The 26,873-nt window shown below is 41.9% G+C and overlaps 1 protein-coding gene across 1 annotated transcript; it reads left to right on the forward strand.

The window, feature by feature from the left end:
* The first annotated feature begins 133 nt into the window (after positions 1-133).
* Positions 134-3,958, forward strand: ARL6IP6 (ADP ribosylation factor like GTPase 6 interacting protein 6). The gene is made up of 4 exons (XM_035130325.2): positions 134-640; positions 950-1,003; positions 1,601-1,733; positions 2,658-3,958. Exons 1-4 carry the CDS (start codon positions 334-336, stop codon positions 2,749-2,751), a joined length of 588 nt encoding a protein of 195 aa, XP_034986216.1. The 5' UTR covers positions 134-333; the 3' UTR covers positions 2,752-3,958.
* The last annotated feature ends 22,915 nt before the right edge of the window (positions 3,959-26,873 follow it).

Below are 26,873 nucleotides of genomic sequence, written 5' to 3' on the forward strand. Positions count from 1 at the left end.
CGGAGGGAGCGAGACAACGAAGGCGTTTGGCTCGGGCGCCGTTCGCTGCCTCGCTCGGTCCCTTTAAGAGGCCATGAGCAGTTTAATCCGTTGGGCGAGCGAGGCGGTGGGGTGGCAAGTGCGAGAGAGACAGAATTACAGACAGAAGAGGGCGGGGTTCCCGATGCGTTCTTCCGGCGTGGGCAATTCTTCGGTCTCACCCCTTTCGCGAGATAGATATGCTTCCGGTTTGGAGGCAGTCGCGTGGGGGGCGGGGCGGGGACTTTCCAAGCCACTCCGACTGGGCGCCGCCGCGGTCGCTTTGCGCGCGAGAACTTCGAAAGCGCCATTGCCATGGCAGTGCACTACCGGAACACCGAGATCCGTTACGGCCGCGCGGGGCCCTCCGGCACTCCGTGTCCGCCGGAGCGAGGGGAGGTGGCGCGGAACCTCCAGGCGGAGCTGGAGGAGGAGGAAGGCGGCGGTAAAGGAGAGTTGCTAGGCGGCCTCGGGAGAAGCCCCGTGTCCCGGACTACCCTGGCCCCGCTGACGGACGGGGCGGCTCGCCGGTGGCCGAGCAGGGCGTTCTCCGTGCTGTGCTGCCTCCTGGCCGTGTCCTTGCTGGCTTTCCTGCTGGCCATCGCTTGCCTGGTGCTGAGAGGTGAGGAAAGGGCGAGGAGAAGATGCAGGAGACGCTTCAGTGCATGGGATAGGTCATCTTCTAGTCCAACCCCAACCCTGCAATGCAGGAATTTCAACGAAAGCATCCATGGCGATCCTACCTCTGCTTAAAAACCTGTTGCACACTGTAACAGGCATTTGGATTCTAACTGATTTTATGTAACAAAATGATTGTCTAGTCGGGCGACATAAGAAAAAAAATGCTTGGGTGTGCCACTTGCTAGAGAACAATTCCTACCCAGAATTGCTTTACCTTACAACTTTCATCGTTTGCTGTTTCTGCCTACAGATTTGCGATCTGAAAAAGGAAAGACTGATGAGAATATAGAAACAAGCATTTTAGGTAAGCTGCTCATGTTGCTTTATTTTTGAATAATGGCTGTTCATTTTAGGCTTTGTTTATTGGCTAATAGGGCTGGGCGATGTATCAATATATTGTCCAAAATTGGTTTGAAGTCCACATCATGGTAACAGTTTCATAATATTTGACATTGTGATATATATGTATCTATGAGTGCTAGATCAATTGCATTCTCATATAAAAATAATTCTAAGCATATTTACAGTTGTAAAATTAAAATTATAGCAAATGTCACAATAATGTATGTTTTATAACATGAGTGATCTTGTGCTGAGCTTTGTGTGGAATATGTTCATTCCACTCAATGACATTCCACTCAATGGATGATTACTTTCCATAGATCAGACACAAAAATGCTAGTTCTGTTCTAACCGTAATGAAAATTATAACATTCTGCACACATACAATGCCCACATGTTCCACTCAATATACTTAATTCTGAGTAAACATTCGTAGGGTTGTATTGTAATTGTCATTTTGCTAGTTTACGTATACAGTATTCTGGATTTGATCATTATTTTACAGTGGAGTTGAGTTAAAATTGTATTCCAGGCTTTCATTTTGTTTCTCTTCCTTAAGGATTTTGGAGTCTGCTTGTTCTATCCTTGATGAGCGGACTTTCATGTTGCAGTTTTTCTTGGACACTGACCTATTTTGATTCCTTTGAACCGGGAATGTTTCCTCCTACTCCACTCTCACCTGCACGATTCAAGTGAGTTCCTTTTTAGTAATACTGAAATATGACCAGATATGGGGCTTAGTAAACCACTATAATATATATGTAAGGAACAGCTGGTTACTAAATATGCTGGTGCTGTTACAGCTTCATATTTGAGGAAACAAATTTATGCCAACTAATCTTGGACTAGTCACTGGGACAGAGTCCGTGGTGACTAGCTAGAGTACAATAATTCTATGTTTTTAGTTGAGAAATGCAATATTACCATAAACGGTTATACGTGATAGTATGTAAAATAGGTTTATTTTGTTATGCTGTATGTTAAGGACAGTTTTGTTGCCTTGCATTCACAAAATATAGTCAAAGTGTTCTTTCTAAGGCTTCATATTAAACAGTTTTACAAGTTAGCCAGCAGGGGGTGTCCTATCATAAGTTTTCATATCCTATAGTAAAGTCCTTTTACCTTTGCTTTAGTATTCCTGAAACAGTTTTAAGTACAAGGTAAAAAATAATTAAATCCATGATCTACAATGTAATACAGTGAACTACATTTTTTTTCAAATTTCCAATATTTATTGCTTTCTGTATGTAGAATATTTTGCTGTATGTAGAATTTTAACTTAGCCTAAATGTTAAGATATTTAGCTGTTCTTTTATGGTATGCAATACGCAGAACTGATTTTAAAAATATGAAGTGGAATGAAAAGATACTTGCCCTCAAAAACAATTAAGACAGGCCTGTTTGTAGTATGAATAGAATTGATATTTGTACAGAACAAGTTGTCAAATTTGAACTTGTTGTCAATCAGAATTTTACATAGATAATTCATTGTTTCGTTGGAATGGCATTTAAAATATTCACTCTACTGAATAATTTACCAATTTACATTTTATTTCTTCTTTTTCAGAGTTGTAATGTTCTTGTTACCTACATACGGTTTTTCTGCTTTTTTTCAGGCGAATGACCGGGCACTCCTTTCACATGGGCTATAGTATGGCCATACTGAATGGAATAGTGGCAGCTCTTGCCCTAGTATGGTGTCTCCTTTAGTTTGTACTGAAAACTTCCTCATAGCGAGACAGCTTTCTAGATGACACTTGAAACTGCCTTCACACAAACAAGCCGCCCATGTGTTCAATATACTTGCCTCAGTCTCTATTTTAATATGCTTTCTCCAAAATGATGCCAAATGTTTTAGGAAGCAGCTGGAGGCAATTCTAAAACCAACCAACAGGTGGAGACCGATTAACAAGGAAAGGAGATGTACACAAAATGTCCTGCTGTGTGAAATGATTGCAGCATTTTCAAACAGACTTCATGAGGCAACCACTTCATGAGAATTAGCTCAGGATTGTTGCTGATAAAATGCTCAAAATATCCACTGGATTAATAATAAGTGCCATTATTCTATTATACCGTTCAGTGAACTTTCAGGTATTGCTTTGACATGCTGCATACTAGGGGTACTCGGAGGATGCAGTACCGGCACCTTTCTTTTTCTCCAAGTGTTAAAAGTCTGGCACTTCCAGTAACAACCTCATGGTGGGTACTGCCACCTTTTTTTCTTAAAAACAGAAGCAGCACTGATTACTGTACAATATGTATAGTATTAAAATGAGTACTAGGGTAACAAATCAAAATATTCTAATTATAATGAAAACTAATGTATCATACTGATCTGACTTCAACACCTGATTAGTTAAAGTATGCAAATAGGTAAATAAGTGACTTTAATGTATGGCTTTGAACCAAAGAATACACATCCTGCTATTTTCCCTCTGTTGTCTTTCCCATGCATTTCTGAGAGTGGGGGTCCTTTTGAATGGAGTGTGACGCACCATCAGAAGGCTGCATTTGGGAAGGGAGAGTGGGCAGGCAACATATCCATTCATTCAGATCATTTGGGGTGGGATTGCAGCTAATGCTGTGCCTGCAGGGTTGCATGGGTGCATCGGGACTTGCATATCCTTGCCTGCTGTGCACCCCCAAAATCTGCTCTGGAGAGCTTCCCATCCTTCCAGATGTGATTTTGAGGGTGTTGGGGAGGGGGCTGAAGTTCCTTGTGCCAATGGAGCTGCAGTGTTGGATATAACCCTTTGGATCCAAGGCAAAGTATAATACTGTATAAACACACGTTCCTTTTGAATATAAAATATAATAGTTGACTTGTTCAACTGGAAATGGATATCTATACTGAACTCATTTTGTCCATGCATTGTTTTTTGTAAATTGTTTACTGCAAATAAACTAATCTTGTTTACAATTAGTGGTGTATGGTCACTTTTTTTGCTTTTGGCGATGTTAGAGTATTTATCTTTTATTCTGCTGCTATATTTTGTCACCAATAACATCTGAGTCACAGCATGCCTTGCCCCTCTTGAATGAATATTGCTAACCTTAATATGCACATGCAGTTCTAAGCTAGTAGAAACACCTGTGTGCGATAGCTGTTGTGCAGTCCTTGCAGCAGTCCTCCCCTTGTCTTTCTCTGAGCTAAATAAAAAAATTCCTTCCAGTAGCACCTTAGAGACCAACTAAGTTTGTCATTGGTATGAGCTTTCATGTGCATGCACACTTCTTCAGATATCTGAAGAATGCACACGAAAGCTCATACCAATGACAAACTTAGTTGGTCTCTAAGGTGCTACTGGAAGGAATTTTTTTATTCTGTTTCGACTATGGCAGACCAGGGCTACCTACCTGTAACTTTCTCTGAGCTGTTCTTCACCAATAGAAGGGATCCCACTTACCAATAAAGGAATGCAAAACTGCACACAGGAGGAAGGGGAAATTGTGACTGAAGGAGCTCTGCAAAGTTACATTGGTACGTACGGTACATGCACAGGGCAGGGACTGCTAACCCTTTGGGGCCTATGGATGTGTCTACAAAGCAGAGAAACTTGTGGGCACCATGCACACACCACAACCTAGTCTATTGGCTACAATAGAATACTTTCAAGCCTTATTTCAGCTACAGGAAGGGTCTCCATGGTTCAGTGTTCACCTACAGGCTTCACATTGACCAACTCTGGTATTGGACCTCTTGTTGCAGTTGCTCAGCTTGGGGGATGGAGGGAACAAACCTGTGCAACAACACAAAGCCATGTGCTTTTAACACACAAGGGGGTTCATTCAAACCTCACTACTGCTAATGGCTTTCTTCTGACTACTAACCACACAGCTTTTTTATTGAATGCCTGCCCACGCCCCAGTTAAGCAGTTCAGATGGAGTATAGGAAAAAACGGGGAGGAATGGCAGTATGCAGCTCAAAATAGATATAAATGTACCATTGGTATAACTTGCACTACACTTAATCCAAGCTCGCATTGCAAACTTAATGTCAACGGTTTGGCAATGGCAGCTTCAGGCAACAGTTGCAGGATGTCCTCAGCCCCGCCCCTTTTGACTTTGTGGACAAATTATTTTACTAATAAAGATAAACAGCATAAAGAAATACTGTTACAGTAGGGTGAAAACAGCATAAGGTTGGGCATTATCATTGAACTTGTTACTGTTACAAAAACATTACAAAAATAGCATATATATTTTCCCATAAACCTGTTAGGCTTTGTTTAGATGTATTCTTTTGTAATAAGTTGGCTTGATCATAGTTACTATGGACCAAAAACCAGCTTTTTAGAAAAGGATTCTTGGTCCATTAAATAGGTTAAACTAACAGATGGTGGCTGCGTTGTATGGTTGATAGGGGGGATTTAAACCTGGATCTCCTGCGTCCTAGTTGGACAATGAATGTACCACATTGGTTATTCATCACTCAGTCTCCCAAAAGTAATCACTAAAACTGGTGGCCATTTCATATTGACTGCTGAAATGTTTCTAGGTTCCCTAAGTATTTAAACCAGATTAAACCCTTTGGGTTGCAACAAGACCCAAGAGTAGCCAGCATATATGGGAGGTTGTGGAAGAGGGCTAAGCACTACTGCTATTACCTGGCATTTCTCATTTGTTTCTGCCAATGCCTCCAAGCAGAGGGGAGGTATTTCTGTCTGGACCTAGCTGGGTGAAGAAAAGTTTATGCTTGTCTTTTGGTTATCTGTGAGGAGAAAAAATGGGATGTTTGCTTTCATCCAAACTGAGGTCCATGTCAAAAGTCAACCAAATCTCATATCCCCAGCAGCAATTTTGTTATGTTAAAAAATTGGGCATCTCATTCTTGTGGTAGCTCTTTGTAGTCTGCTTTTAGTCAAGCTGTTGCATTTCCCGATAAAGCTCTGTGCTGAAGGGCATGTTAAACCTGTTTCTCTCACCCCAGCCCACCCACTGCATTAAGGCCCCTTTGAACAGAGGGGAGTTTAAAAGCTGTTTGTGATTTGACAATGCAGTTTGCTGCTCAGGAAGCAGCACAAGCCCTTTGGCAAGCATAAAGTAGGGCCTCAGATTCTGGTTTAAGATAATTGTTAAAGATACATTTTTAAAAATCATATTTGCGAAATACATTTTCTTGAGAACGGAAGCAAAACGTTTTACTGGACTGATTTACATATGAAATTAGATTCTCTACTGCTGATTTATTCACTCTTCCCTCTAATTCTGTGCCTAGCAGTACCCAATTTGTGCCGAGAGTGCTTTTTATTTCTCCATAATTATGAGGAATCGTAAGGAGTAAAGCCTTTTTTTCTATTATGGAGAAAAATTCCTAAAGGTACAAATGACATAATTGCGTTTAAAAACGATTCCTGTGCTCCAATCCTTTTATCAACATTTTGTCGATGAGCTATAATTTGCTTCAGTAGCATAGCCTGTAGTAACATAAACTCATCTCTAACCCAAATCTTTGCTAGACCAGGAGGCAGAATATCAACATTCCTCCTCCTGTTTGTAATAACATGAATAGCCATATTTGCACACTCGCCTAAGGAGTTTCAGGTGCAATATGTAGTTGACATAAGTTTGAGGGAAGAGGATGTGACATTATTTCTGCTATATTCTGTATCCCAGAATTGGAGCTGAGGGCAGTGGGTGAGCTATCAAGCTAGTAGGAAGCTCATTTGTGGCTGGCAAACTGAAGAGTTTCTCATGACCTTGAGAGGCTTGCTTTGAAAGGTATGATATAGTGGTTAAGTGTAAGTGTCGGACTAGGTTTTAATCCTTGCTCATCTATGAAGTCAATTAGGCAACCTTTGAAAGAGATTGGGTGGTTGGGAAGATAAATGGCAGGGGGAGAATTATGCATACGCTCTGTGCTCCCAGATGAAGATTCAGTTGAGACCTGTATGGTGTTGTACACAGCCTTAGCCTAACAGTTTGGGTTAAACCACAGAGTCTAGGGCTTGCTGATCAGAAGGTCGGCGGTTCAAATCCCTGCGACGCGGTGAGCTCCCGTTGCTCGGTCCCAGCTCCTGCCAACCTAGCAGTTCGAAAGCACATCAAAGTGCAAGTAGATAAATAGGGACCGCTCCGGCGGGAAGATAAACGGCGTTTCCGTGCGCTGCTCTGGTTCACCAGAAGCAGCTTTGTCATGCTGGCCACATGTCCCGGAAGCTGTCTGTGGACAAACGCCGGCTCCCTCGGCCTATAGAGCGAGATGAGCGCTGCAACCCCAGAGTCGGACATGACTGGACCTGATGGTCAGGGGCCCCTTTACTTTTACCTTTTAACCCCTCTCCCCTGCAGGAACTCCGCTGCTACGGCATCGTGGAGAGGGATCAGACTCTGCTTGAAGACTTTTAATGCAGAGTTCTCCAACTTCTGGAACAGTCCATATCTAAACAGCTCATAAAAGTAGACATGCTTACTAATACTGGAGTGGGATATAAACATTAAGTAAAAAATTTAAAGCTTATGAATTCTTTCTGTGTGTTGCATGGGTGAATGAGCAGCCGACATTGCATCTGAATTTGTGCTGCAGAAATTATTTTCCCTAACCTGATTTAGATAGAGATACGAAATGCCTCAGTTGCTTCTTTCTCTACTGTGTTTTTAAAATGTGAGGTGGATATCTTCCAAATGCCAATTATAACCTGCCTTCCTCCAGCATTTTTCATGTGTCTTTCAAACAAAGGTAAATGAGAAGGTTGTTTTAAACAGATTGTGCTAGATGAGAATTACATACCGTGTTTCTCATATTATAAGACATGTCTTATATTTATTTTTTCCTCAAAAAACACACACTATGGCTTATTTTCAAGGGATGTCTTATTTTTTTCCCTCCTCCTCCTGCCGCAGCCGGCATTGCTGCTGCGCCTATCACTATGTCTTATTTTCAGGGTATGGCTTATATTCCTTGAATGCTTTAAAATCCTGCTATGGCTTATTTTATGGGTATGTCTTAAAATATGAGAAACAGGGTATTTTATATAGGCATTGTTGGGGTTACCCGACCACCAACAACAAAAATGAATTAGGCCAAACTGTGATAGTGAATGAATGTGAAAAATATGTCTTGTGCCACTAGCATTAGAGTGTGACAGATTAAACTGAAGCAGCAGCAGGGGTGAGCCTGAAAGTTGGACAATTGCAGGTGACTGAGGCATTAAAGCTATCAAATGGTTGGATGCAATCATTTTATCTGCTCTGAGCAGATAAGTAGCAAAACTCCAATGCAAATCATTTCAACTTGAGTGGGGAATGGCAAAGCAAGGCATTGTCTAGCCGGTCTAGCAAGCAAGGCGTTGGGCCCAAAGCTGAAGTGCTTTCTATCTGAGTTAACCGGTTAGTAGACGGATACCTGGTCTATCGTAGGGGTTGGTGAGAGTTATAAGATGGTCTAAGAGTTGACTTTATTGGTGTTCTTTACCTCCTGTAAGCTTGCTGAAGTCTATGATGCAATTGCTTTATGCTTACCTATAAGTCCTTTGTGCTTGGATATAGGCTTTATTCTGATAATAACATGCCGTATTACTTACAGTACATTTTCCTGAAATGACTATTTGTCTACATAAGCTGCCTATACACCAATGCTTAAAGCACATACACACCACCCGTGAATCATGGGAACTGTAGTTTACCTGTCACAGAGTCACAACTCTAGATACTCTTAACAAACTACAGTTCCCAGGATTCCTTGAGGGTGGGATGTGTTTTAAATGCATGGTGTATATGCAGCCGTATGTGAGTTAGTTTGGGGTGCTGTTGGGGATGGTTGTTGCTGTTGGTTTTTCATCTTTATTTTAGATCATGTGATTAATGTGGAAATTTTCAGCTTAGTTTTGTATTTTTTTAATGTTTTATTTATTGTTCATGACTACTTTTGTTATGCTGTAGTTATGTATTTTTTATGTTATAAGCCACCTTGAGCATGGTTTGAACTGTAGAAAGGCGACACACAAATAAATGTATCTATGTAGGTACATTGAGAGTGCTGGGTTTTGTCATGGGAAACCCAAAATGAAATCACTGCCCAGCTGTTATAATGCTCATTTATTTTAAAAAAATCGCTATAGTTGCCATATGTCCAGGTTTCCCCGGACATTTTGCCGATTCAGCAAAAATCCGCCTGGACGCCAATTTGCAGCCTGATTCCCAGATGTTTCCGAGAAAACCTGGATGTATGGATGGCAGCCCTAGAAGCCCCAAAGGCTACAGCCCTAGGAATTTTCCATGGAGAGCTCATAAATAAATTCGCTTACAGGTCAGTGGAGTGGAGTGTGCTGCAAAGCAGTGCCAGTGAGTCACCCACTATCTTAATATCTGAACTGTCCCATTCATATCACAGCACTCTGAGCCCAGAAAATCCTGTTGTCTACCTATAGTCCAAAGGATACCCTTGCCACAAAGAAACAGGAGGGCAGATTTGGGATAAAGCACTAATGGCAACCCAATAAGAGCTGGGCTAGATCAGACCCAGGACTCATCTACGATTCCAGTTGGGAAGCTAATCTAAGGTACCTCTGATAATGCTGTCTCTAGCTGACATACTAGATAGGTGTTGTTGTTTTTCTTTAATAGCAACTTCCAGATGGATAGCTATGCTAGGCCACTGCAGCAAAACCAAGAATCTTGTTGCACTTTGAAGTCCCTCTTGTAAAAAACAGGCAGCAGTTGACTGAGAGTGACAAGAAAGGAGAACCAATCTTAGGAGATTTGAAAATAGATATTTTGCAGCTGTTTACTCTTTGAGATAAGGTCTCCGTTTTTGTCGTTACCTTAAAGTCTCTATCAAATTTATGGTGGCATAAGTTGAAGTAGGCGCTTAAATTCATAAAGGCTTATGTTGCAAATAAAGTTGCTAGACTTTAAGGTGCCACCAGCCTTTGTTTTATCCGCTGTTAGATCCATCCTCCCTGAATCTGTCATTTTCTGAAAACCGTCTAAGCCTGTAGCCTCCCCTACTTTACTTTGGCAGTGAATTTTGTGCATTGCATTTGTTTTGCATGAAGAAACAGGGATTCTTTTTCCTGTGTTTGTTCTTGATCTGCTGTTAATCCATTTAATGTGGTGATATTGTAATACTAGTAGGGACCCAGGTGGCGCTGTGGTTAAACCACTGAGCCTAGGGCTTGCTGATCAGAAGGTCAGCGGTTCGAATCCCTGTGACGGGGTGAGCTCCCGTTGCTTGGTCCCAGCTCCTGCCAACCTAGCAGTTCGAAAGCACGTCAAAATGCAAGTAGATAAATAGGGACCGCTCCGGCAGGAAGGTAAACGGCGTTTCCGTGTGCTGCTCTGGTTCGCCAGAAGCGGCTTTGTCATGCTGGCTACATGACCTGGAAGCTATACGCCGGCTCCCTCGGCCAATAATGCAAGATGAGCGCGCAACCCCAGAGTCGGTCACGACTGGACCTAATGGTCAGGGGTCCCTTTACCTTTACCTATTGTATACTAGTACACACACACACACACACACACACACACACACACACACACACACACACTATTTCCCCCAAAATGCATTGCTTTGCATTTACTGTACTTATAGTGAATCTAATTTGAAATATTGGCCCTTCTTGCTATCTGCTTGGATGACTTGTATACATGTGGCTAAAATTCTACATTCTTTATTCTGCTTTGCTCTCAATCAGAACCGGAGAAGTACTTTTCAATTTATTTTTGAATGTTATTTAATTTCCTTAGTAATGTTTTGCTATAATTTGATGAACAACCCTGATTGTTTTTAAATGTGACATTTTCAATAGTCTTTAATGTCCTCAGTGAATGTGAAGCTGAAGAAATATTAATCACACCAATCTAGTTACTTTAAATGTTCTGGCACACACAGGGTAACTGTAATAAAGACGCACAGCAGCTCACTTCGGCACTGTTTCATCTTATTCAGTGAATTCAACGTGCAAACTCAACTTGCTAAAAATTGTTATTTTCCCATCCTTTGAACGATTTCTTCATAAAGGAGAGAGTGTAGTCTCAAAGATCCATCGAAATAGTTTTTAAAAATGTTTTTTGGAATACCATGAACAGCTGAATCCTGCTAAGCAATGGCAGCTGATGTCCTTTGGGGCTGGTAGTACGGAGGGCAGGGCAGCCCACAGGCAATGGTAGGCAGAGGAGCAACCGGTTCTGGTTCTGGTTCTGGTTCTGTCTCCAAACTTACAGTGACATGTGCACAGCAAACCTGTGTTTCCGAGCACAGTTCAAAGTGTTGGTGCTGGCCTTTAAAGCCCTAAATGGCCGTGGTCCAGTATACCTGAAGGAGCGTCTCCACCCCCATCGTTCTGCCCGGACACTGAGGTCCAGTACCGAGGGCCTTCTGGCGGTTCCCTCGTTGCGAGAAACCAAGTTATAGGGAACCAGGCAGAGGGCCTTCTCGGTAGTGGCGCCCGCCCTGTGGAACGCCCTCCCACCAGATGTCAAAGAGAAAACCAGCTATCAGATTTTTAGAAGACATCTGAAGGCAGCCCTGTTTAGGGAGGCTTTTAATGTTTAGTAGATTATTTTATTTTATTTCATTTTTCTGTTGGAAGCCGCCCAGAGTGGCTGGAGAAACCCAGCCAGATGGACGGGGTATACAGTAAATAATAAATTATTATTATTATTATTATTATTATTATTATTATTATTTTACTGGCAGATTGGTTTGCAAATAAGACAAGAAGCCTGCAGATGACACATCCGAGGCTTTCTTTTTATTAAAAAAAACAACCTGAGAAAGCTAGCATGCTTTCACTATTTCTTAATATTAATAGAATGGCAAAAATTGCTTTAAGAGAGCCAGGCTCTGACAAATAAAATTGTAATGAGGCGGACAAGGAATCCAAATTTTATAGATGGGTTGTTGGCACAGGTAAACCTTGGGGAAATATCTCATGTTGCAGAGGATTTTTTAAAATTTTTTTTTGCATTATTTAAACAAATAAGCTTTGCTCCGTTGCACTAAAAATAAAGTAGAATGCTAAGAGAATCTTCTATTAGGAGTCACTACATGTTCTGTAAATGGCTACCTACTTATTCCCTGAATGACTCTTCAGATAAGAGTTGAGGGACAAGAAAGACTGTGAGAGGTTAGATTTTAGAATGGCATTGAAGTTACAGTTCCCTTTATAGGTCCTCTGGAATAACCCCGCTGACTTTCTACTGGACTGTTTGGAAGATCAAGGGCTCAGCATCGCTTAACTCTTGCCCATAGTAATGTATTTCTAAAATGGATTCTTCAAAAGAACAAGGTTAAAAGAAGCAGTTACATCTAAACAGAACAACCAGAATACAAAGCACAGCACTAGCATTCATATGGAGCTAACTTTCTCTTACACAAGGGATATCAATAGCTATCAGGCCAACACGGGTTTTCAGCTGCCATTTCCCCACCAACATTAATTCTATCAGCTTTACAAAGCTGCTGAAAAGCAACATAATCCAAATACTGTCAGAGTTATTCATCCCTGAGAAGAATGAGTGTGCAAAATGGTCACTTATTAATTCTTTCCCATCGTATCCCTACCTGAATGCATCCTCTCCCATACCTTTGCTCTACTAGTAGCAATACTGCCATTTTGGATTAGCTTCCCATGGTGAGGTTTGACAAGAAGCTCTTCTTCCTGCTATTCTGTGCAGGGTCGCCTCAAGCCGGTCGGGCGCCGTGGCGCCGTGGCGGGCAGATCGCTCTGGCGCCCCCGTCCTAGTGGGCGGGCGCAGCATGCAGCGCCCTCCTGCCGGCCTGGCGCCCCACGCCACCAAGACTACCCCTAGAGCCGGGCCTGATTCTGTAGGACACAGGGAACCCTTCTCAGCCAGAGGGCCACATTGGGGAACCTTCTGGGAGCTGGATATTCTGATGGTGGGTGTGGCCAGAGGCTAATGTGGGCGGAGCAATGGATGTGACTCTTACCTTTTGACAGCAGGTGAAAAAAGCAGACATTTCTAAGCAAACACATGCCCCTCGGACTGCCATATGTCCGGAATTTCCCAGACATAGCCGGGATGCATCCGCTAGAAACAGCGCCGGGGCGAGAAATTGCTTTAATGTCTGGGAAAATCTGGACATATGGCCACCCATGTTGGAAGTTTTGATTTTGGCAATTTTGCTTAAAAATAGCTCAGAAACTTCTTCTTCTTCTTCTTCTTCTTCTTCTTCTTCTTCTTCTTCTTCTTCTTCTTCTTCTTCTTCTTCTTCTTCTTCTTCTTCTTCTTCTTCTATTTTTTTTTGGGGGGGGGGGAAGCTTAACAACTTTGGGCAAAGCTAACTTTTGTGTCTGCAAAAGCAGTTAAGAAAGCTGTAGAACAAAGTCAGTGAGGGTTTTTGGGAACCGCCCAGAATGGCTGGGGAAACCCAGCCAGATGGGTGGGGTATGAATAAATAAATAAATTATTATTATTATTTGGGATGGGGAGAGGTGTGTGGCCTAGGCCATATAGAGGGGCCTGGAGTGCTGCATTTGGACCCTGGAAAAGATATAAGACAATCCCGCTTTCTTCTGATTTGAAATCATTCTACTTCCTTTATTTCCCTACTGTTTTATAGAGGGTCCAAGTGACAGGCACAAAACTAGGCTTTATTTCACCTGGAGGTCAAAGACACACTTTGCCCCCCCCCCCCACGTGCATTTGTGTGTGCGCACACACACACACATAGCCTGGGACCCTCAATAGCGCCCCCTGGAGGCTTCACTCAGAACAAAAAACCTGGCTAGCCCCCCCTCCAGCTACAGCACTACCAGGTGAATAGCAGTATTGTACCCTTACCTTTTTTTTAAAACATAATAGCACTATTGTACATACAAAGTTCACCTGCAAAAGTTTTGCTACAACATAGCTATTGAAGGTGCAGCAGCCCTGTCCTCTTTCATCTGCCTAGCTTACTTTGAGCATCAACCACTAGTCACTTGCCAACATTAACAGCAAAGGTAAATCAGACATTTGAGGCCTCAACCAATGCCACTGGTCATTATGAAGTTAATAGACCTTATGTTTGGCATTTGTTTACCGTTAATGAACTACTTGAACTACTTATAGAATGCAAACTTTTTACTAACTTAAGGGGAGTAACTTAATTTAATGTATTTAAATGTATGGGCAGTGCATTTTCAAAACTTTATTAGCCAGCTTTTCTAGTATCATAAAGTATTGGAAACCCACTTGCTACATACTGTATCTCAGTAGGGCATGTTCAGATCACTAATTTCTGTAGCAGTTAATTTCCCCAGAAATCATCTGGATGCCAAAACTGTTACAATGAGGAATTTAATTATGTTCTGTTGAGAAAAGAAAATCAGCTTACACAGAAACTTTTAATTCAATTTTTCTGGCTGGAAATATGTCAGTTGAGACTTTTTGTAATTTTTTTTTATTAAAAATAATTTTTATTAAATTTTCAAATTGTAACAATTTTTTCCCCCACAAATCTTAATTGAACAATTTACGGTATATATCCATATTTCTCCCCTCCCCCCTCTTTGGCTTCCCCTGTACTGTACTTCCGTATTGATTTATTATACAAATTCTATACCCTGCTGGTTTTACCTCTTACATAATTGTGAAAGTTTAGTCAAAACCTGCCAATGAGTCCAGATCTTTATACTGTCTTTATATAAAGTTTATAAATGGTTCCCACTCCTTTTTGAAATCGATGTTGTCTCTCTCATGTATCCTCTCCGTCAGCTTAGCCAGTTCCGCATAGTCCATAAGCTTGGCTTGCCATTCTTCCTTTGTTGGTGTTTTCTCTGTTTTCCATACTTGTGCTAATAAAATTCTTGCTGCTGTTGTCACATACATAAACAATCTCCAGTTTCCCTCTCTTATATCATGATCAAAAATTCTGAGCAGGAAAGCTTCTGGTTTTTTAACAAAGGTATTTTTCAACATTTTTTTTCAATTCATTATATATCATTTCCCAATATTCGTTAACCTTCTTGCATTCCCACCATACATGAAAAAGTCCATCTTTCTCTTTGCATCTCCAACATATCTTAGATCCTGTTTTATACATTTTTGCATTTCCCCCCGGTGTGATATATAATTTATATATCATTTTCAAATAATTTTCTCTTAATAGTAGTATAATCTGTAAATTTTAAATTTGTTTTTCATAATCTTTCCCATTCCCAACTGCATATTATGCCCAACATCCTGAGCCCATTTTATTTGTGCCAATTTTACAATTTTTCTCATCTAAAGTCTCTCCATAAAGCAAAATGTTATATGTAGACTTTTTGTAATGTTTAAGTGTAAGAGACACAGATCAAAAGTTAAGGACAAGGGACTTGTCCATGATGCTATTTTTGTTGCGAAACCAGCAGCTGCATTACTACTTTTGATACACATTTCAATAATTGCACAACCGTGAACACAAGCTAATTGTACTGAAAGGCATCAGGTAAAACAAATGATACTATTATGACTGATTCAATTTATTTGTGTTTCATACATTACAAATTAAATGATAATGAATTTTGTTTTCATTGCCATTTTTCATTCACACTGTCACTGCTGCTAGGGATGATTTTGAGGTAATCATGTGCTATTCTCATGTAAAAGAAGTACTCATTTAAACATTCTTCTATGCAAATGCAAGGTAATAGCAGAGACACAGGGTGCTTCCAGGCTGTTGCTATTTTTGAGTGAGATCCAATCACATAGAGAGAAATTCAGGTTGCGCAGTTACAGTGGAATGGGAAGTCATGGGCAACAAGCCCACTTCCCCAAAAGATTAGACGTTTTGTGATAGGGAAAGTGGACTGGAACATACACTGGAAATTGTGGGATAGCACCTGTTTTCACACAACAACATCCTACCTCCCGATAAGCAATTCAGAATAAAAAGTCCACCTAGAAGCCTCCTTACTCACTAGTAAATGAAGCTCCTGCAAATGTAGATCCATGTCCCCGATTCCCCCTCAAAGTGAGCCCTACCCAAGTCTAAAGGGGCAATGATATTCTCCCTTCCAGACATTTCCTTCTGTGAAATGAAGGACATCTGCTCACAACTGCTTACAACTCTGAGACAGCGGAGGTTCCTGGTGAAGAAAATTGAAGAGGTAATTTTCACTATCTCAACCTAGCCTTGCAGCCCCCTCTTCTATACTGTTCTGGCATGTCCCCTAAATCTCCAGAGTAGGTTTTCAGGGAGTTGCAAGGGAAAGGAGGAATCAGCAGAAAATGCCTCTTCCTCTCGTCCATCAGTGGGAGTTGAAGTATCATGGAAAATCTAGATCCAGCCCACAGTTACAAAGTGTGTGTGTGTGTGTGTGTGTGTGTGTGTGTGTGTGTGTGCGCACACACACACACACACGTTATGTACAAAGCATGTGTTGTTGTTTAGTCGTTTAGTCGTGTCCGACTCTTTGTGACCCCATGGACCATAGCACGCCAGGCACTCCTGTCTTCCACTGCCTCCCGCAGTTTGGTCAAACTCATGTTGGTTTGAGTCCAACCATCTCATCCTCTGTCGTCCCCTTCTCCTTGTGCCCTCCCTCCACAAAGCATGTAGCACAGCATTAATTATTTTTAAAAGTCAAAATGTTAAATATTTTGCTTCAAATGCTACTGACTGACTGTTGATTGATGACAAAGAAGGTGGTTAATCTTCAGCCCTACAGAAAGAACAATTAAAACAGAGAAAAATAAATGGAATAATTGTAGATGGAATCCATGACAATGAATAATGAAAAGGATTGGGGATTAGGGCCAAAGTAAGATTTAGTCATTCATAGATTTACTATGTCATCACCTGGAGAATTAAGCTATTGGCATGATGTACACCGGTCCCCACGTATAAGAAAACACAAGAGACCTGAGCATCTGCACAGATATAAATGTGACTCATCATATTTCCACTTTATCAAAGGATGGAAGAATTGCAGAAATTAGCTGAGTCAAACTTGCGTCCACACCTCTGCTCCTAGTAATGGACTGCTTGTGGTGGGGCATGTGACTTCTAGGATTACCTCTGGACAACATGCAGTCCTTCTGGACATTTGATCTCTCTCCTACAAGTAATTTAGTAAGTGACTCTCATTCATGAGTACAGTATATGCTGCTTTCACAGAGCTCAACAGCTAAAACCCGCAAGTGGTCTGTTTGTTTTCCTGCTGGCTTTTAACGAACCCATTCTGCAAATATGGAGTAGGTTTGGCAGTACCTGTGTTTTAGCCACCAGCCACAACTTCCTGTGAAAAGGATGAAAAAATTAAAAGCGGAGAGGTGAAATCACAGGAAACGAATTATGCTTAGGCATTTATTTGTTGAGGGGACATTTTGAGATTGCTGCCCTTGATCTGTTGTTTTAACATCCCAATGTAAAATAAAATGGCAAGCACTGTAATTGGCTGAGGTCAGGGCTGTAAGGGAGACCAGCTGGTGGAAGCTGTTCCTGGACAAGGAAGAGGCTTTTTGAATTACTCTCTTATTATGGGCATCTGCCAACATACTGTTAGATTAGACTGGAAACAGATTTCAACCTCTTCAGTATCATTCTCTGCCAAGCTACTGAGGTGGCCAAGACAGTCCCGGTGATGTAATCCCTTAAAGTTTTAAGAAGCTTGGTGCCAGGTTACTTGCAGGATTGCATCTTCCCATATATACCCACTCAACCCTTAACCATCACCTTCCAGAATTCTTCTCCAAGAACTTCACCAAATGAGGTAGCATCCATGATACTAGAGAGAGAAGTCATTTGTGGAACAATCTCCTCAGAGAGGCTGACCTGGAGCCGATGTTGTTGTCCTTTCAGCTCCAGCTGAAGACCACATTCTTCTCCCTAGCTTTCAAGCGTACAATACTTTAGTGTATATATCTCATCTGGGTGTATTTGAAGACCTATGAATTTTTTTTTAATGATGCTGTGAAATTCTGATTTCCCCTGTGTTGCTGGTTTTATACCATATTATGTTTAATGGCTCTATTTTTGTACTTTACTTTTTTTTTTTTACTGTAAGCCACCCTGAGAACTTTAGTTATTGGTTGACACATAAATACCACAAATAAATAAAGTGGACTAAATAACACACTCCCTGGAAAAGACCCTGATGTTGGGAAAGATTGAGGGCACTAGGAGAAGGGGACGACAGAGGACGAGATGGTTGGACAGTGTTCTCGAAGCTACGAATATGAGTTTGACCAAACTGCGGGAGGCAGTGCAAGACAGGAGTGCCTGGCGTGCTCTGGTCCATGGGGTCACGAAGAGTCGGACACAACTAAACGACTAAACAACAACAACAACAAATAACACCCACACCCACACACACCCCAAACAAAAGACATCCACATGCATCACAAGGGTTCCTACTTTTGGCTTAAGATTGTAGCCTTAGGGTAGATTAGTCAAAATGATGTTTGGGTTTTTCCTACAGCTAAACCCTTTCCAGCCTCCCACTTTGATGACCATAATGTATCTGCCTTATATTTCTCATCCCCCATTCAGTAGAAGCAGCTACAGAGATAGAAAAAGAAGCCTATTACAAATTGCCCTTTGTTAGCATAAATACAAAATTACTGATGTTTTCTGCACAGCTTACTTCAAAAGGCCCAGGAGATGAGAGAGAGAGAGACAGTGTATGATAAGGTTACCAGATTTTTTTCAATGAATCCGGGGACACTTTTCAACTTCCTACTAAATACCGGTAGATGGATTTTGTCAGGGGACTGATTTGTAAATCCGGGGACTGTCCCCGGGAAACGGGGATGTTTGGTAACCTTAAAATATGAACACATTCTGCTCTTCCTAGCTGTTCTCACTGCCTTTCTTCCAAAGCTATTACAAAGTCCTCTTCCCCGGTGAAGAGGCCCCTAGCTTTCAAAGAAAAAGCCACATTTTGTCCAAATCACACCTCCTTGTACTCCCTCAGCATTTCTCAATATACACCCCCCTGCTTTCCACTCTTGCAAAAGCAGTCATTTAAACACACACACACTAAAACCCTCATATTATTGATCCCTGCTTGCAAGTCTCTTTCCCATCTCAGGCAGCTTTCATGCCTCCCACTCTTCTCCCCTTTCAACTCTGCGTCCTTCATATTCTGTGTGCCCATCATACAACTCTTTTCCCCCTTCTCCTTTTCTCTTTCATCTCTCAACTCTCATGCATCATCTAACCCCCTGTCTCCTACTCCAAAGCCTCACCCTTGCCGCCCTCTCTCTTCCTTTGCTGCTGCTGCTTCTCTGACCTCATGCTTTGCCAGTCAGTTCAGCAAACAAGAAGTCACACAGGTGAATATATGAATGCCGATTTGCACCCGTTGAATGAGGAGGGGTCTGGCATGCTGCTGCTCTGGCCTCCCTATCTGTGTGTGGTGATGCATGAAAGCAGTGAAGCTGAGCTGAGGAAATGAATGAATATAATACATACATATATATATATAAAATGTACTTATGTGTTGTTCCTGCCAACCTAGCAGTTTGAAAGCACAGCAAAGTGCAAGTAGATAAATCTGGCAGAAAGGTAAACGGCGTTTCCGTGTGTTGCTCTGGTTCGCCAGAAGCGGCTTTGTCATGCTGGCCACATGACCTGGAAGCTGTACGCCGGCTCCCTCGGCCAATAAAGCGAGATGAGTGCCGCAACCCCAGAGTCGTCCGCGACTGGACCTAATGGTCAGGGGTCCCTTTACCTTTACCTTACTTATGTATTAGTTACAGGTAGGTAGCCGTGTTGGTCTGAGTCGAAACAAAATAAAAAAATTCCTTCGGTAGCACCTTAAAGACCAACTAAGTTTTTATTTTGGTATGAGCTTTCGTGAAGTGTGCATGCACACGAAAGCTCATACCAAAATAAAAACTTAGTTGGTCTTTAAGGTGCTACTGAAGGAATTTTTTTACTTATGTATTGTTAGACTTGTAGAAGTCAGTTGTCCCATAACCTGTTGTTGATACCACACCACAGCAGAGTGCAGAAAACTCCAGCAGAATTTTCCTGTAGAACACCGTTTTCCTGCTTTCCAGCAGCCAGCCTTTCCCAGAGTTCCCAGTTTTAAGGAAAGGCTTCCATGTGTGCAGATGTGTGGACATCTATGCTGATTGATATGTAGAGCTACTGCTGTCTGGTAAGAAAATTACCAGTGAGGACTTGACCAGAGGTTTCCAACCTTTTGGGGCCAGTGGCCACATTTGGAATTTTGAGAAAGCACATCTTTGCTCACAGAGAGAAAACATTTCTTCTGTTCAGAACAGATGGGAGGATGGGTGTGAGATCCTGGTATCCAGTGAAATGTTGGCATGTTTAAGGGGGGGCGTGTTCAATATAGAGGAGAGGCAGAGCCAATAAAAAAAGGAAATGACCAGGAAGAGCAAACATGGATTGTGGATTTTTGAGAAGATATTTACTTAGATCTTTTTTGCAGGTGCTACAGAAGGCTCTGGAAGGTGCCCTGGCACCAGTGGGTGTTGCTTTTACAACTCCCTGTTTTAATGCTTCTGATCTCTGGTTTGGCAACCTCAGGCAGGAAACAGAAGTTAGTTCTGGCCCACCATGCATACACATGACTATAAAGGAGTGCCAAGGACAGCAGATGCTGTGTAACCCCTGCACGGCAGCCCACAAGGTGCAAATAGCTCTGCGTGCTCTGTGTTCCTTATCAAAAGCTGCCTGAGGTGGCTGCTACTCTCTGGTAGGGCCAGTTCCGAACAATGGAAATTTAGGCAGATAAGAGGCATCTTATCACATAAAAATGCATGCACCACATCCTTTGATACCTGTGATGTATCTTTTCAGGGTCCCCCCTCTTTTTTAAAAATGAAACTTTTAAATTGTAAGTTTAAAAACTGTGTTTTAAATTGCTGTAACCTGCCCTAGGATGTTAGGGTGAAGGGTGAGTATTAGAATCAAATCATTGGCATCAGGTCCCTCGCTTTCTGTCTTTCATATGATGTTCTTTGTTGTTGTTTAGTCGTTCAGTCGTGTCTGACTCTTCGTGACCCCATGGACCAGAGCACGCCAGGCACTCCTGTCTTCCACTGCCTCCCGCAGTTTGGTCAAACTCATGTTCGTAGCTTCGAGAACACTGTCCAGCCATCTCGTTCTCTGTCGCCCCCTTCTCCTTGTGCCCTCAATCTTTCCCAACATCAGGTCTTTTCCAGGGAATCTTCTCTTCTCATGAGGTGGCCAAAATATTGGAGCCTCAGCTGTTCTTTAATCAAAGGCAATTGTGCTGGAAAACCTGCACACGATGGGACTACTTTGGTGGAGCTGGCTCACACATTTCCTTGCCTTCGAGCTTCAAATAGCACCTGTTTTAATGAATGCTCTAATCCAGTTAATGATGGCAATTTTTAGTTTTGTCACATTTGTGAAGATCTAGCTCTTCCTAGGCTTGAAAGATATATTGGAAACTCAGATGTTGATCTTCAAGTTACAATGCCTCAGGTTATATGTGCTCACCAGTTAAGAAAGAAGGAATAGGGATGCGAATGTTTTCTTCAATGGACTTCAGAGGAGGCATCATTTTAAACACTCGGAATCAGCACTGTGTACAATAGAAAAACAAAAATCCTTCAATGTAGGTACCCGACTGTGATTCTTGATGTTGGTTTTTTGTAGGGGATGGGAGGCGGGAAGACCTCTACATGCTCTCTGAGTGAAAAAAGAAAACATTTTAAAGCTGTTAATGCCCCACAGAGAGCAATAAAAATCTGAGTTATGACATGTTGGTTAGCTGCAGGGCTAAGTTTTGAAGACAATGAGGCATCAAGCAATTGCCTATTTTTAAACAAAGTGATGTCAAATGAAGCCGTTTCGGTCTTGTTACAGCAGCACTCAATCCGGTGATCAAAGGTAGTCTAAAATAAAGACTTGATAAGTTAGGCCCATAGATATTTCAGCTGCAACCACCAAGGATAAGGATTGTAATAAAGGCAACGTTAAAGGCAACAGGCAAGTTAATGTTTTTCAGAAAGCAGCACATCAGAGCTGTGAGAGTTAATGTCTGCCACTTTTTTCTGCACTTAAAAGAATTTTGTACTTTAACATCACAACAGGGGAATGCTCTGCCTCTAAACATTTTATTTAAATAGAAATAAAAACAGAATCCAATAGGTAAGAGGCCACTTATGGTGAAGTCACAGGTGCCATATTGTAGACGCCCGTGCATTTCCCCAGCAGCCTGGACACTTAGTGCATGAATGTGATATTCCCATAATAATAAAAATTGCCTTAAAAGAGAGAGAGAGAGAGAGTGAGTTCATAGCTCAGTAGTACAGCATCTACTTGGCATGTAGAGGGTCACAGGTTCAATTCCTGGCATTTCCAGGTAAGACTGGGCGAGACTCCTGCCTGAAAACCATGGAGAGCTGCTGAACTCGATGGACCCCTGCTGTCACTCAGCATTATTTATTATTTCATAAAATGTATACACTGCTTGATTGTAAAACAAGCAAACCCTCCAAGTGGTTTACAAAAAGATAAAACCATAAAAATGGTGTGTGTGTGTGAGGAATACAATAAATCAAAACAAGCAGTTTGAAGTTTGAAGGAGTCGTCTCTTTGAAGGACTGTCTAATCCAAGTCTGGTTTAAAGATAAAGAACCATAAGCCATGAGATCAGGTGTTCTGAAATTCCCCATTGACAGCAGCACCTAGGACAGCAGCCTGCTGGGCCAGACCAAAGTCCTGTGTCTTGTTTCTCACAGTGGCCAACCCGGTGCCTATGGGCAGCCCATGAGTTATTCCTCACCAGCTGGTATTCCAGGGCAGGATACTGCTGATCCAGGAGATAAGTGTTTCCAGGCAGCCATCATAAGTCCCAGCACCCACTGATGTTAACTGCCCAATGTTGCCTATAAACAAATTGCAGACTTCCTCAAGAAAAAACGAAATATTTCCACGTTGCCTTCTTTGTTGTGTTTGAACAAAGGGAATGCCATTGGTCTTCTCGCGCACATATCTCCTCTCCTGTTTTTCACAGCATTTCATCTTGAGCTAGAATTCAGCAGCCCTGGAATCTTTTTTCCTTGCCAGAGCTGAGCCCCATGCTCAGGTCAGCAGTAGTACACCATTAAGCATGAGAAGAAAAGTGAATTTCCTTCCCTTACAGGTAGCTACAACATACCTGGGTTCAGGGGGAATGACTTTCAGGCTAAGGCCATGATTATTCAGCCTTGGCATCACACATTGCTTTCCTCTCCACACGCAGCAAAGTCTCTCTTCTCTGCACTGTTACACCATGAATATTATTTAGAACCATCATTGTACGTGGCACTTCTGTCCTTATTCTCTGGGTTTGGGGAACATCTCCCCCCATTCACATCTTGCCTTACCGTCTATTAGCCATTAATTTCATCTTGCTCTCTAGGGCGATGTTTGCCAGATGATAGCCATTTTTGCTGCTCCATTAAATCACTTTGTGCGTCTCCCCATTCTCTTTTCCGGTGACAGACTCATGTTAAATTTATCTTCTTTTACATTTTTGGTGCTCACTGCACTGAGTGACCTGAGATGGCATAATAAATTATCTCAGGAACTGAATCACTTCTAGTGACTGGGGAGACGCATTGCTCAGACTGAAACTGAAGCTACCACCAGATGCCGATGCCATAATATGTTTTCAAAGAAGCTGTTTCCCAGACAGATCTGGAATCAAATGCCATCTGTTTTGGAGGGTGGAAGAGGGGATTTGAGGAGGGAAACTAAACGTTCTTGAATAAAGACAAAGAAACTGTTAACACTTTGGCCAACAGCCACTCATCCACTGAATTGTTCTCGATCAATTGCTACTGAAACATATTAATGTCTGAAATGTATACCACTGCGGTGGTCATTGCTTTAGCTGGGAAGCTTAAAGCTGTAAAAGCGTTTCCCCATTTCCTTTAGAGCTGCTATGTATAAATAGTGTTCACAACACAAGCACCATATGTTTGAGCAATCATGTTGTTACATGTTTAAACATAGCTGTCTTAAGTAGCTGTCCTTATAGCGAAGGTGGTGAACCCACAGCCTACAAAACTGCTTTTGGTGGCTCACCAACTCCATCACAGTTTCCCCATCACAGTGCTGGGTCTCCTCCCAACTTGCTGGGCACCCTCTATCTAACCAGCTATTGTACAATTTCTCTGCATTTTTTAAGAAAGCAAATGGCTCATTCAGACTTCCTTTTGAGCTGCATTTTTCAGGCACAGGTCTGTACTCTAAAGCTCTGTGTCCTACCTGCTCCCCTGCCTGTGTCTCTGTACTCTGATTCCCTCCTACTCACTTCACCTGGACTGCCTGCTCTTCCACTCTCTGGATCCCTGCTCCTGTATTCTCCTGGGCTGCCCACCCACTTTTCAGCCCAGCAGCTCATCACACTGTAGTTTGTAGCTCCACCTGTCTACTGCCAAGCAAACTGCAGCATGATGACATCCTTGCAATTTCATATATTAGAGAGAAATGGAATTGTTAGAGAACCATTGTCGCTAACTGCAAAAAGCAGCAGCATCTAATCCCATGAGCTGCATTTCTCTAACAAAACCCAGTTTTTCTGAAGCTGTCAATTCATTTCATCAGCTCCTACAGTGTTTAAAAGAGATGAATTTCCATGGTTTGCTAAACAGGCAGAATGAATGAATGCAGAGCATATAAACTGCTCATATTAGGCACAAGAAATAGGATGCAATTTAGAGATTTGAAGAAACAGTTAAAAAAATACAGGTGAATGCCTTCCTAGTGCTCCTGAAAATTAATAAGCCTTCAAGATTTTTCTCCATTAAATCAAGAAGCTTTTTGTTTTTTAGAGGTTTCCATTCTACTCCACTTTGCTTCGAGTAATGATTGCCGGAACTCCAGTCTTCCCCCCACTTCTTAATATGAAACTTTAATAAGCAAGATTCCTCCCCCCACTTTAGATGAAAAGCACTTAAATCTAGATTGCTTTATTTGAATAGTTGTGAAATTGGTTTTGATGCTTTGGGCCAAATTAGATGAGACATTAGAGAACTGTGATTGGGTACTCAGTACATAAGGCTTTTCCTAGGCACAAATAAATGCTTTGGGGGGCTGGGTGATGGGTTGCATTGTGGGAAAATGTGTGCCTGGGAAAAGGTTTACGGAGTGGTAAACCTTTATCACCCTGGGGGCTGCATTCCCTTCAAGGCATTTTTTTTTTGGGGGGGGCACTTGTCAATGGTGTTTGGGGCTAGAAGTAGATGGAAGAATAAGTGTATTTCTTTTCCTTCCTTGTATGGTAGGCTAGTTTCCACACACACTTCTCCAGTTTCCCATCCAGGCTGCTATTCCCATACACAGCTGCATTATACCCAGATGGGCGGGGTATAAATAATAAATTATTATTATTATTATTATTATTTGCCTCATGGAGCACTGCCATTGTTCAAGAAGACATGCCAGCCAGGCCAAAACAGTCAAGGAGGGCAGGAAGTAGGGCCAATGAGGATTGTGGCCTGGGGGTAGAGTCCCAAGAGTCAGATGGAGAGATTTGGAAGGTTGATTTGGCTCCTGAGCTACTGAGTCCCCTCCCTGCTGCTGGTTTTAAAACTCTGCTTCAAGCACCACGGTGTGGCTCCAATTCAGATCCCTCACACCTGCTTTTAAAATACATTAAAGGAGCTGGGAGGTCTCTAATATCTGGATCGCCAACATCTACTTGCAAGACCAAACGAGACTTGACAATGGGAGATCACATGTTATTAAAACGACTCATTATAGCTGTCGGTAGTTTACAGACACATACACAGCTGCTATTTGCCCCATGGAGCAAACATACATGGTAAAAAGCAGCTCCAGGGTATTTTGGATTGGGAAAATGGTGCTGGAGCATGTTTGGCCTGATACAGCAGCACTCTTTTTAAAATTATTCTGCAAATTTGAGAAATTTTGAAATGGTGGGAGGCAAAAGTAGGTTGCTTCCCATTGCTAAATGAAAGAAATAGATGTTGCAAAGGGAATACACATTTAGAAAAGTAGTCTTTATTACGTGGTAGTTTTCCAGCCCTCAGAGCCATATTTTTGTTTGTTTGTTTACGCTTTCTCATCAGTGGCTTGTGTTTCACATTAATTGATTTCACAGCGCTATAGACTAATTTTTAATGTGTTACAACAAAATGAAAAATGTCAGATTAACAGCTATGGCATTTTAAAACCAGCTTGCTTACAACATCTTTATAGCTCTTACAGAACATATCCAGGGTTTGAGGCATCAAACACTACTGCTGGTATTGATAAAAGACCAAGCCTGTTGTGAATGAATTATTAAGTGTTAGGAAAATTCATCAAGCCTGGTCACACATTCCCTATGTTCCTGTTCATATGGTGTCATATCGTTCAGGGTCACACACTGCATTCTGCTTCTTGTCATTAATTATATCTTAACATGGAGCCTCTATCTCTAGTTCTGTAAACATTTTTCAGGGTTCTTTGGGAAAATCCAGGAGATGGAAGATCTTGTACACAACAGAAATCTCTCAAAATGTCAGTCAACAACTCTTTGTTGTCTTTCCACAAGACCTTGTGCCATGTCTTGAGCAAGCAGAGTCACACCTCTGAATTTTAGTTCTCTTTCTAGTGCAAGAATCTTGAAGTAAGAAAAATAAACCTTCTGCAGGTATAAAAGGGCTTGTACTCATGGGTGGGCATCTCTGAATTCTAAACCACTCTGACTTCATGACCGAGGAAGAGAGTTCTATATTTTTGCAATAAATCCTGAATTAAGCAGTGCTCTGTGGTTATAATGAAAGGTGTACATTGATGTTTAGCTATCCTAACCAGGAGGATTTTCATTAGGCTGAGATTGCCATGTGGAAATATCAGTATCAGGTTGCTCAATTTGCCTATCGTGTTTAATTGACTCATTGTTGAAACAAAACACAGAGTGGCTTCAGCTACATGACCACAGGGTCTCCTAAAAGT

The sequence above is a fragment of the Zootoca vivipara genome, chromosome 1 (assembly GCF_963506605.1).
Source record: "Zootoca vivipara chromosome 1, rZooViv1.1, whole genome shotgun sequence".
Lineage (NCBI taxonomy): Eukaryota > Metazoa > Chordata > Lepidosauria > Squamata > Lacertidae > Zootoca > Zootoca vivipara.